This window comes from Penaeus vannamei, chromosome 23, assembly GCF_042767895.1.
Source record: "Penaeus vannamei isolate JL-2024 chromosome 23, ASM4276789v1, whole genome shotgun sequence".
Lineage (NCBI taxonomy): Eukaryota > Metazoa > Arthropoda > Malacostraca > Decapoda > Penaeidae > Penaeus > Penaeus vannamei.
Genome location: NC_091571.1, coordinates 13,883,285 through 13,895,784, shown reverse-complemented (window position 1 = coordinate 13,895,784; position 12,500 = coordinate 13,883,285). Strand labels below are relative to the sequence as shown.

Below are 12,500 nucleotides of genomic sequence, written 5' to 3'. Positions count from 1 at the left end.
GTAAGATTGCGTGAGGAAGCTACAAGAGGGAAACTGATAGCGTGTGTGCGTGTATGGGTTTGTGTGAGTGCATGTGCGTGTGGCACGAGTGTGTGGGCATGGGTGTGAGTGTGTATATTGGTGTGAATGTGTGCATGGATGTGAGTGTGTATATTGGTGTGAATGTGTGCATGGGTGTGAGTGCAACGGTAAGAGCGTGTACAGTACGAGTACCTGAACGTATGTGCACGGGTGTGAGTGTGTGCACGGGTGTGAGTGGATGAATCAGCATGAATGAGTGCATGGCTGTTGGTGTAGAGGTGTGAGTGTGTGCATGAGTTTGAGGGTGTACAGATGTGAAAGCATGAGTACGAGCGAATGCACGGGCATGAGTGAACGCATGGGCTTGAGTGTACAAACGGATGAGAGTAAGTGCAAGCTTACGAATGAGCGCACAGGTGATTGTACATGGTTATGACCGAGTACACAGGTGTGAGTGTGCGCATGAGTTAGAGTGAGTGTACGGTTACGAATATGTCCATGGGTGTGAGTGAGTGCTTGTGTGTAAGTGACGCACGGGTGTTCGTGCAGGTGTGGCTGCGCGAAGCAAATGACCCTGAGCACAAACGAGCAAGATTCCAGCTCCGAAAGACAAAGGCGGAGGAGCGTCCCTTGCCCAATCGACAGGCCACTGGCTCGGAGCCCTTGAAGGATCCCCGACCCCAATCGATCCGAACACCCTGACCGCTTCGAAACGGTTACCTGCGAGATCCCAACGGGTACACACCGGTAATTAGTGGCTTAATTAGTAGCATCCGAATAATCCGAACAGTCACCAAGCTAATAAGAGTCTCACATCGGACAAGTCTCACAATTAGAGCAAAGAAACTGAGAGGAGCAACAAGCCAAACGCACATGCTTGCAAGGTGCTTCATTAAGTCAAGCCTGAAGCTCAGAGAAAGAGTGGTCAAGGATGCACGAGGTCGGCGAAGATTTACGGGTGAAGGTGAGAGTCATGATGGAGAGGGCTTTGCTGGCGATGAAGACTGGTATTGGGGATGATCTATTAAATTGACAAAAAAAACACAGTAGCAAAAGTGGCGGAGGTTGAGGTGATGACGATGCTGGTGATGACGACGGTGAAGGTGGGTGGTGGGTGATGGGTGGTGGGTGAGTGATAGGTGATCGGTCGTGGGAGATGAATGGTGGTGGTGGTGATCACTGTGGTGAATTCAATAGCGGCAGCAACAATAAAATTGCATAAACATATAATCGCACAAACATACAAACGAAAGCAGTGCTGACCACGACGATATCATCTGAAAACATAACGTGATTGTAACAGTCACAATAACAGCTTCCAAAATAATAACAGAGACGAATAAACTCTAAACAGGCGAGCAGAGAGCATAAAAATAAGCCTCAAGCAAGAATAATAGTCATAGCAGACAGAAGGAACAGAACATGGCCGAGAGAAAACTGACTGCCTCTGAGGAATAAAAAAAAAACATCGATGCACTGATCTACATCATGTTGCATGTCAGGCAGATAAAATGGGCGCGTAACAACCTTTCTCCGTCCAGCGGCGAGCTATAGACGTCGCCCGCTCCCAGAGAAGTGAAGAATGCCATCAAGTCACTGAAAAAATGAAGAGGCTGTAGGAGGTGAGTGGCGGGGCAGCGAGTGGCGCGGTCGGGCGGGCGGGCGGCGGGGAGCGTTGGCAACAAAACAGGAAAAACGAGATAGATAGGCAGGCGTCGGGCTTGAACACGGACCCCGCGGGCGCCGGGGACGTGCATGGAGACTGCACATTCGCCCTCGTATCGCCATGATCATCGCCTGAGCCACTGCGGCAGGAGGGCCGGTCTCCAGGCCATCGCGAGGAGGGAGGCCGTTTGTAAAGCTTTCAGACTCGTTTGGTAAATAAATAATAATAAAAATAAAATAAAAAATAATGGAATTTAAAGAAGCAAGCTCACTACACTGACATTAGCGGACGCTCGGCTAATTCTAGGATATGATTTCGGAAGTTCTGAATTTGACAAATTAATTCTGATGCTCTTATTCGGTCTCAGATTCGACTCAATACAAGTTTTTTTTCGTGTACAAGACCAAGGAGAGTGTACAGCATTAGTGGTCTCTGCAATGCACAACGTTAACATGACCAAAAATGGAAGTCACGGTGAAAAGGGACGGTCACGAGAAGGATGAAAAAGGGAGGGAAGGCTTCAGGAGGGAGAAGGAGAGGAGGAGGAAGTAGGATAGAAGGATGGATGAGTAGATGGATGGATGAGTGGATGGATGGATGGATGGGCCAATTAGTTAATTTACTAATCAATTAATGGAGGGAGGGATAGATGAAAAGTTGGATGGATGGATGGATTGACTGATGGACGGATGGATCAATTAATGTAATAATCAAGTAATGGATGAGTGAGTGGATGAGCGGATGTAGAGACGGATAGATGAAAAGTTGGATGGATTAATGGCTGGACGGATGGATGGTGGGAGGGAGAGAGGGAGGAAAGGAGGGTGGGAGACAGTGAGTGAGGAGAGAGAGGGAGTGAGAGTGAGGAAGGAAACGGGAGGGCGTTGAAAGGGGCGGGGCGAGGGACAATTTCACTCTTTTCCTTCTTCGCTCAGACGCGTCTCGTGTCATGCAAAGCTGCAGACAATATTTTCAGCACACTGGCCTGCATATGTAATTACAGAAGCAGCAATGCTCATACAAACCTTTCAAATTCGCGTTTACTGAACCTACGGAGACCCAGTAAGAGAGAGGAGGCCTATCTTTACCAGAAATATTCTTCTAAGCGCACGAGTGGCGACACAGACATCCTCCGTGTCCTTCTCGGCTCACCTGTAAGCGTCCTTGCCGATGAGAAAGTCTTCGGGGTCGGACTCGTAGGGCGGCTCGTCGTACCAGTGGTGCGGGGGCCCCGGCCGCCCCTGGGCGGCGCCCACGCACGCGCCCGCCTCCACGCCGTCGCCGACGTCGTCATCGTACATATAGGTGTCATCTGCAAGGAGAGAAGAAGGAAGATAACGTTATTTAATTTCTCTTTTGAGATGAAATTGTACCAGGATATCTTTTGCAATGCTGTGTGCCAATTTCCCTGCATGAATAATGGCACAGCTCCCGCGGTGCCCGGTTTGTGAAACAACATAATCTGCATCGTTTTCACTTACCGCACACCTCGCGCCCTTTTGAGAATAATAAATCTACCCTAGACAGGGGAGTGCTTAAACACTGTGGCTCTTGTGAAACGCCCTTTCCTTTATCTTTCTGCAACTAAAGCAACTCGAGCTTTAGCAACAACTTCATACATCATGCATGTGTGACACATTAAGTAAATGCAACCACACGAACTGACTACTAAAGCCACTCTCACTTGCAAAGCTGCCGTTGCATACACTTTCCTTACCGAATCGAAGCGGTCGGTTTCCTAAACTCACTTTCATGCATGAGTTTATGTATAAATATAACAAACCGGATACGTTAGTGCGACAAGAAATAAGTTTTCCAAGCACTGCCTCATTAGTATTCTTCGTGTATTTGGACCGGCTCTGAGTTACTGTCTTTGTGACATGCGGGGCAATATATTTCCACGGGCTCTCGCTGTAACAGAAATGATAAAGAATAAAGAGACTTCAGCGTCGGTAGTTGAATGGGAACGCTCTGTAAGAATTTACGAAGGCGCCATAAACGCGAGGGGCGGGGAGGACTCCATGCAAGGAACAATAACACCCGAGTAAAAAATGTAAGACGTCACATCTCCATGAAACAATCTTTCCACTTCGTCATCACAGGCGCCTGCTCCGTGAAACGCGCCCGGCGTTGACACAGAACACGCTCCCTTTCGTTTCCCGGCCCTGTTCGCGTGTCTGCGAATGGGAGGGACATACCTGGGCGAGGCCCTAGTGCCCTGTGTCGGACTTCCTCATTAGCACCTGCCTCTTAACCCTCTCGCAAGGACCCGTCACTCTCTGCGGTACAAACACATAACAATTACTTTGTTGTGCCATTCGGGGAACGCCTCCAGGACGCAACAAGGGGGAGAGGCCAATCCTACGTCGCCTTTTACAGAATATTGCGGTCTCTTTCTTCATTATCGTGCGAAATGTTTGGAATCATTCGTAAATTAATGTTTTCTATGAAGAATGAAGGTCTCACTGCCAAAGCATTCATTATATGTTATTGTAATTCAACATAATTATACTTAATAGTAACTTCAGTACCGTTGTATTTACTTCAAACTTGATATTCTCCTCTATCTTCACTCCATAAATGAAAATAAAAGTGAAAATGCTGCCATTAATATTAGTACCATTGTTGTCAACACGATTATCAACAATATCTAAAAAAAAATATGACTAGGCTTATATACCTCTTTGAAAAAAGATCTGAACAAATTGTATCTGATATACAGAAAAATAACAAAGAACATGATTCACCTTTCGAAACCTGTGGCACACCTTTGTACGAGCGGAAGCAACGGAGACTAAAGTACTGACATATACCAAGAATGACAACAACTGCAATAACAGAAGTAATCATGACAATAAATGATGATGATGATGATGATGATGATAGTCATAATCATCATCATAATCATCAACACCATCATTGACAATATCATTACAAAAATTCAAATACGTAAAAAGATTATACCAATAACAAACACAAACAGCGACAATAATCACAACAAAAATAACAACAACCGAATACAACAGCGAACCTACAAGAATACCCCCACCCCACCCCCACCCCTCCCTGTCTTGCGCTATGGCTCGAACAAAGACATCTCGAAGCAGCCTGCCTAAAAAACGTTTGTCATCACCATTAATTCGTCAACAAAAAATATAAATAATAATGCCAATAGTAATACTAATAACAAAACAACAATAATAATGATGATGATGATAGTGATCATGATCATAATGATGAGCATGATTATGATGATGATAATAATAACAATAATCATAACAGTAATAATAATAATAATAATAATAATAATAATAATAATAATAATAATAACTAACAATAACAACAAAACAACAACAACAACAACAACAACAACAATAATAATAATAATAATAATAACAATAATAATAACAATAATAATAACAATGGTAATAATAATGTTGATATTATTACTACTACTACTACTACTACTACTAATAATAATAATAATAATAGGAAGAGTAAGAGTATTAATAATAGTAATAATAATAGTAATGATGATGACGATGACGATGACGATGACGATGACGATGACGATGACGATGATGACGATGACGATGACGATGACGATGACGATGACGATGATGATGATGATGATGATGATGATGATGATGATGATGATGATGATGATGATGATGATGATGATGATGATGATGATGATGATGATGATGATATGATGATGATGATATGATGATGATGATGATGATGATGATGATAAGGGTAATGATAATGATAATGATAAAGATAATAGCAAATATAACAATAACAATAACAATAACAATACTAATACGAATACTAATAACAATAACAATGGCAATAATAACAATAAAAACAACAACAAAAATAACACAAACATTAATAACAAAAACAATAACAAAAAACATCAATCAATCAACAACACCGAGGCAGCCCACACGGCGCGAGAGAAAGACCCCAGCGAAAGTGTCATGCACGCAGACCGGCACCGGATGCGGGTAAATTTAGCCATGACGGCGGACCTGTTCCAAATAAGGGACCATGGGCGCCCAGTTTCCCGTATCTGGTAATGTCCTTAAGCTCTGACATTTATTTACCAAACAGCACTGGCCAATGCGGAAAAAATGTAAGCGTGATACCTGAAGAGTGGTTGCGAGAGGGCGAGGAAGTTGAAGAATTTAAAATGTTAGAATTATGATAACAGTGGTGTTAATGATAATGATGATAATGGTTACAGAAATAGTAATGACAATAATGATAACAATTAACAATAACAACAACTTGAAGGAGAACATGAACAACACCGAAAGCAACAATCATAATAACAATAATCCAAATCTACAATCCATAACAGCAACGGTAACAATAACAATAACAGCATCAACAACAACAATAACGATAATCAGGTGAGGTAATAATAATATAGGCGAGTGGACTGACACGCAAGCACAAAAGCTAATTTCCTGATTACCTGTCTCGCAAACGCATGTGCAGACCGACAGGTGTAGAAACAGACTGACTGACTGACAAACGTGTGTATAAATAAATTGGTAAATAGGTCTAGATTTATATACATGTGGACACAACTAATGATACTGATAAACATATACATATTTACATATATACATACATACATACATAAACACACACAAACAAACATTAACACTAACACTAACAGTAACATTAACACACACCCACACACACACACACACCCACACGCACACGCACACGCACACGCACACACACATATGAAATAGATAAATATGTATAGATATAGATATAAGAACACTAACAATTTATTTCATTGCTGTAAATAATTAGCATGAGCAACAATAAGTTTTATAATTGTCATTATCATCCGTCTCATCATCATTACCATTAAAAATGCCAATGCTATTATCATTCATAATATTGCCATAGATATTATTACTACAATCATTCTCATCTTGTGATTATCATTATTATCACAATTAGTAGTGGTAGTACGGGTTGTTGTTGTTGCTGTTTTTGTTGCTGCTATTGTTGCTGCTATTGTTGATGTTGTTGTTGATGTTGTTGATGCTGTTGTTGTTGACGTTGTTGTTGTTGTTGTTGTTGTTGTTGATGATGATGATGATGATGATGATGATGATGATGATGATGATGATGATGATGATGATGATGATGATGATGATGATGATGATGATGATGATGATGATGATGATGATGTTCATGTTCATGTTCATGTTGTTGTTTTGTTGTTGTTCATGTTGAAGTTGATGTTGATGTTGAAGTTGATGTTGATGTTGAAGTTGATGTTGATGTTGAAGTTGATGTTGAAGTTGATGTTGTTGTTGATGATGCTGATGCTGATGCTGATGCTGATGTTGATGCTGATGTTGTTGTTGATGTGGTGATGTTGATGTTGTTGATGATTTTGTTGTTGTTATTGTTATTGTTGTTGTTGTTGTTGTTGTTGTTGTTGTTGTTGTTGTTGTTGTTGTTGTTGTTGTTGTTGTTGTTGTTGTTGTTGTTGTTGTTGCTGTTGCCGTTGCCGTTGCCGTTGCCGTTGCCGTTGCCGTTGCCGTTGCTGCTGCTGCTGCTGCTGCTGCTGCTGATGATGATGATGATGATGATGATGATGATGATGATGATGATGATGATGATGATGATGATGATGATGATGATGATGATGTTGCTGTATAGTAGTAGTGGCGGCAGCAACAGCAGCAGTAGTAATGGCAAAATAGTAAAATTATGAAGAAATAAAAAATGGGGTTACTACTGCTGTTGCATAACAGCAACAAGAAACAATCTCACGCCTAACCATTGTAACAATAACAACAACAAAGGAAATGCCGGAATACACAGCACGGCGAGAAAGAAAGAAAGAAAGAAAGAAAGAAAGAACGAGAGAAAGAAAAAGAACAATACCGGGTGAGGTTACTTAATAAGCCCAGGTGGAAAAAAGAAAGAGCAAGGGAGGGAAGGTGGGGATAGGGGGGGGGGTAGAAGGGGAAAGGGGAGGGGGGTTGAGGCTGGGCGGAGGACCTGGGGCGCACGGCGATCCTCTTTTGTCACTCGCTGGAACAACCGCAGCCGCCGACCCTGAACCCCCGACGCCCCGTAACGTCACACCGACTTCCCGTCTTTCAAAAGCCCGAACCGCCCTGCAAGAAGGTCGGGAGGAATGGCGCTTTGGCCCAGGTATGCCCGCACAAAGGGACACGACCGCGAGGCTCTGGAGGAAAACTGGGATTCGGGGAAGAGCGGCGTCGGTTTGCTTATTTGGGCTGACTGTGGCGTGCCTGTGAGCGAGTGTTTCTGCTTGTATGTTCAGTATGTCAGTCTTGGAGTATGTGCGCATGTGTGGCTGTAGATGTGTTTACATGCACACGTGTGTGCGCGTGTAACTGAGTTTATTTGCCAGAAGCTGCCTAGTTAATACGTTCTTAAATTGCTTGGAATGGTTTCCCTTCTGCTGAGACAGGATATCCCATCCCAAATAGTGCTGCTTTATAAGTCCTTGATGACGCACTTGTCAGAGTGTAGGGGTCATGGGGACCGAAGGACCACTAAACCTGCATAAAAAGATATGCAATATTCCACATGAAAAGAGAGACGCTGAGAAGAGAAAATAAATACAAATACATAGAAATCAGGCAAAAGAAGAGAAGAGGAGGAGGAACGTGAGGCGAGCGGACGCCCGGGCGAAGGCGCCGCAGCAACCGTATCCCTCCGCGCCAGCCTGTAACATCCCGTGTCATTCCCTGCCACAGCGCGGCCGAGATGGCAGAGCAATGACCTACCTGACGCCCTGTTCCCTCAGCCTTGTGAACTTGCTCCACACTTCACGCTGATGCATCGACCCTAAAGTTGGCGCAATTGTTTAAAAGTGTTGGAGAAGACTGATGTTCCTGCAACTACTGCCACGTTGACCCATCAGCCGCACCGACGCAGGGCCGTTTTTGTCAGAGGCAGTGACACTCCGTCTCCGTGACGCCATGGGTCGACATCAGTTGTAACATGACGCAACAGAAAGACATCCTTTTTACGCAAAAGTTCTCAGTCAACTCTTGCACTACGTCTTTCCGTGCGGCGAGGTTTAAATGGTGTTACACCCCTTTCACTGGTATATTTTGTTTATATCTCGCTTTTCATCCTTCACTGCTGTTGTAAATAAAGCGAAGTTGTATTTTGGCAAACCCCGTACGCAGGTCGGACAATGGTTCATCTGTACAGGCAAACCCCCTGACCTTTCTTTCTCCAACAGACACTCTCACTGATTTCCCTCTCATTCCCACCCTCCCGTGCGGCGCCGCCCTTTCCGCTTCTGGTCTTAAAATGCACCAACACTGAAAGGCGCAACGATCACGCGCCCTTCTCAGAATTGCGTCATCTCGACATGCTAAAAAATATTGCCAAAATGATGGAGGAGGAAGGATGCGAGAGAGGAGCAGACAGAAGATGGAGCGACTGAATAGAGGTCAAAGTAAGGGTGTTATCGTCATGAAGAATACAAATCGAGGCTAACTAGCAGCTGAATACTGTCGGACAGAAAAAGATGTAAAAAGGAAATCAATATATAGATGTCTGACTGAATACGTGAGTAATGAATATTCAGTTAATTAATTCTGCTTGGTAACTCCCGTGCTAGAAGGAGCACACATAAACCTCGTTACAAGTGGAAAACATTCCTCTTTTTTCTCATTATCAAATACTTGCATAGAAAGCTATCTGTGAACATGTGGCTTATGAGACTTATAACTACTATCACAATTTCCCTCCATGCCATTGTGAACCGCAAAATAACCCATTATAAATCTGCAGCTGATGCGACGCGGAGGCAACAGCGCTCGTGTGGCGCAGCGGCGTGGTCAAGCCTCATCATGCACGTCGGCTGCCTGGCCACACGTTGGCCTCGATCGCCATCACGCGCCGCGGCTTGGCTTGGCCTCCCCGCCTCGCCAGCAGAGACAGCACAGTAGCTGCTTCTCTAACTGCATCCCAGGCCCCCACTCTATCCACACCAGCATCCATAACTTTCGTAAACAAAAAGAAAAAATGCAATAACAACTGCAAGTATCCACACCAACCTCCAGATAAACCTACTATTTCCAACATCTAAAAAAATGCAAAAGATCTCTCAAAAATTCACCCTTCAATAACCTATGCTGGATGAGGCAATTCAAAGCATAAGCCTATAAAACTTACCCCCCCCCCTAAAAAAATAATAATAATAAATAGAAAACTCAAGAACGAAAGAGGTACCAGGGGAAGGGATATGTCCCTTTTTTACACTCAGACCCAGTGTTGTTGAAGGTTGTTTTCGAGTTGCTGAGATACTTGAGTCACGTGTTGTGACGGCGAGGCAAGTTCATGGAAGGCGGTCGGCTGAGCTAGACAATTCTTAGGTAGTTGGGTGATGCACATGAAGTGCTGTCTGACTCAGGATTTTGAGGTAAAGTAGCCTTTAGTTCACCCTGTGAATGAGTGAAATAGTGAGGAAATGAGGGAGGGAGAGAGAGAGAGAGAGAAAGGAGTGAGTGAGAGAGAGAGAGAGAGAGAGAGAGAGAGAGAGAGAGAGAGAGAGAGAGAGAGAGAGAGAGAGAGAGAGAGAGAGAGAGAGAGAGAGAGGGAGAGAGAGAGGGGGGGGGGAGGAGGGAGAGAGAGAGAGAGAAAGCTATTTAACACTGATCTGCTAATTTCCAGATAAAATCTTCGAATACAATCACGCCACAAGGATACGTAAATGTGCATAATTTATGCTAAAGAAAACTTGTCATTCATCCTTCTCAATCTACAGAGACAGAAATGCCTCGCTCACAATCTCGAAACGCAAGCCAACCACAAGATACCGCAGTCTACCAATCCACGGGGCATTCGAAATCCCGGCTCTTAATTCTTTAACCAGCGTACCACAAGGGCATTTGGAGACACAGATTGCAGTGCTGACGGGGGAAAGTCTGTACGAGTGCTTGCAAGTCTGTGGGGAGCGTGAGCTGTGATTGTGGTTGGCGGAGGGAAGCGCGGCGACAGACAGGTGGCCTCTCCTAACCTGGTAAGACAAAGTGGATACACGTTGACGCAATGGCATTGTCTAATACCGGGGAGATAAGCGATCTGGCGCCCTGGCCTCTTTCAAGGTGTTCCTGACGAGAGGAGCGGCGGAGCGGAGAGGGAAAGATGTAGAAGGGATGAGAGAGCGGGGGCGGGGTGGGATGGAGACGGAGGAAACGGTAGTCCCGCTCTAATGCAAGGCCGCCGCAAGGCCCTGGGCGATGGCACCTCGTTTGGCACGAACAAAACATCTCACTTCATTTTGTTTTTCATTCCCCTTAATGCAGCGACGAGGACGAGTATGGGGAAGACTGACGGCGGCGGGCACTGCGACAAAGTATCATGCTTCCTCCTCCGTGTTTATCCTTTACTATTTCTACCACCACCAAGGAGAATATGTTTTTGGCATCGTTGGTTGTTTGGTTAGAAATATAACAAAATGTTATATACAGAATTTTTTTATGATTCTTTACCAGAGGCGTTTTTAACCCAACTTACATGCCATCAAATTTTGAATCATGATCCGGATCCAGCGCAGGATAAATAAAAAGATTAAAACAGATTTTCAGGGTTTTACCAGACGTGTGTCGCAGCCCAACTAAGATGCTTAGGAGATCCGGGATTTTTAAAGGATTCATTAGCATTGCAAGATAGGGAAACACGGACGTCACCAGTGTACTTTGAGAAAGAGGTGCCTTTATAAATATAATTCTTCAAGTGTGAATATTGTTATTGCATTAGTGACATTATTGCCTTGGCATTATCCTTATTGCCACCATCGTCATCAACATTATAATCATACCTCCGCCAAGGAGGTTAGTTTGTTTGTTCTAGACAACAGGAACACGGACGTAACCAGTGCACTTGAGAATGGGGTGATTTTAATGTAATTCTTCAAGTGTGAATATTTTCATTGCAGCAGTGACCCTATTGCCTTGGCGGAGGTATGCGCTCTCCCGGTGCTTCTAGTTTTTCTTTTTATTTCCCCCTTTGATAATCATCATCATCACCATTATCATTATCTTCATCACTACCATCCTCAGTCCCCTTCCCCTAACATGATGAACATCAATACTATCAACAATATTCTTACAAAAGAAAACAATTCGCGAAAGAAACAAAGAACGCAGGATAGTATGATCATATGCTTTGCGCCGGAGAACATTTCCTGGTATTGAAGGCGCACTTGCGAGGCGAAGCCACGTGACCTGAAATGATCCAATCCCGTCTCTCCCTGTCTCTTCATGACACATCGTAGCCGCCATGATGAAATTCCAGCAAGTCATAATATGTATCCCTTGCACTGCCGAGGCTCGGGGAACTTCCTCGTCCTCTCTGTCCCCGTGAAGAGGGAAGTTGTTTAATATCAAGTCAAGCAACAGGCGTTGAACGCATTATGTCAAGTGCAGGCACTGCGCTCGTTGGGGAACTTCGGAACTACAATGCCTCAATTGATCAATATCTGCTCGCATGCGACGGCAGTTTTGTAAGTTGGTGAAATCATCTGATGGCATTCAGTACAAAACATGCGTGCTCAAAGATCCGCCAAAGGCTGTACACGAATGATACAAATGCATGTGATTGCCACCGTAAATATAATGAACAAAGTGGCACGAATGTCCTCAACTTTTGTTTGTTATCACTAATCGTAATTCCGCCCACTCTCTGCCAAGAACTTAATACCACACACGACATTACCGCGGAATAAGTCAAGAGGTGTCAAAGAAAAAAAAAATCCTAATGTGTTTCCTGTCACATTAAA

At 44.0% G+C, this 12,500-nt stretch overlaps 1 protein-coding gene across 18 annotated transcripts in view; it reads right to left on the bottom strand.

Moving 5' to 3' along the window:
* The window catches only part of LOC113820443 (uncharacterized), a 101,123-nt gene that overhangs the window by 66,680 nt on the left and 21,943 nt on the right, over positions 1-12,500 (bottom strand). For 11 of the 18 annotated variants that reach the window (XM_070137743.1, XM_070137737.1, XM_070137739.1 and 8 more), the window contains one exon: positions 2,840-2,999. In XM_070137743.1, coding sequence (XP_069993844.1) covers positions 2,840-2,999 — 160 coding nt within the window. Of the gene's footprint in view, positions 1-1,548; positions 1,618-2,839; positions 3,000-12,500 lie in introns of all 18 variants that reach the window. The other 7 variants (XM_070137734.1, XM_070137735.1, XM_070137733.1 and 4 more) reach the window with 1 other exon arrangement.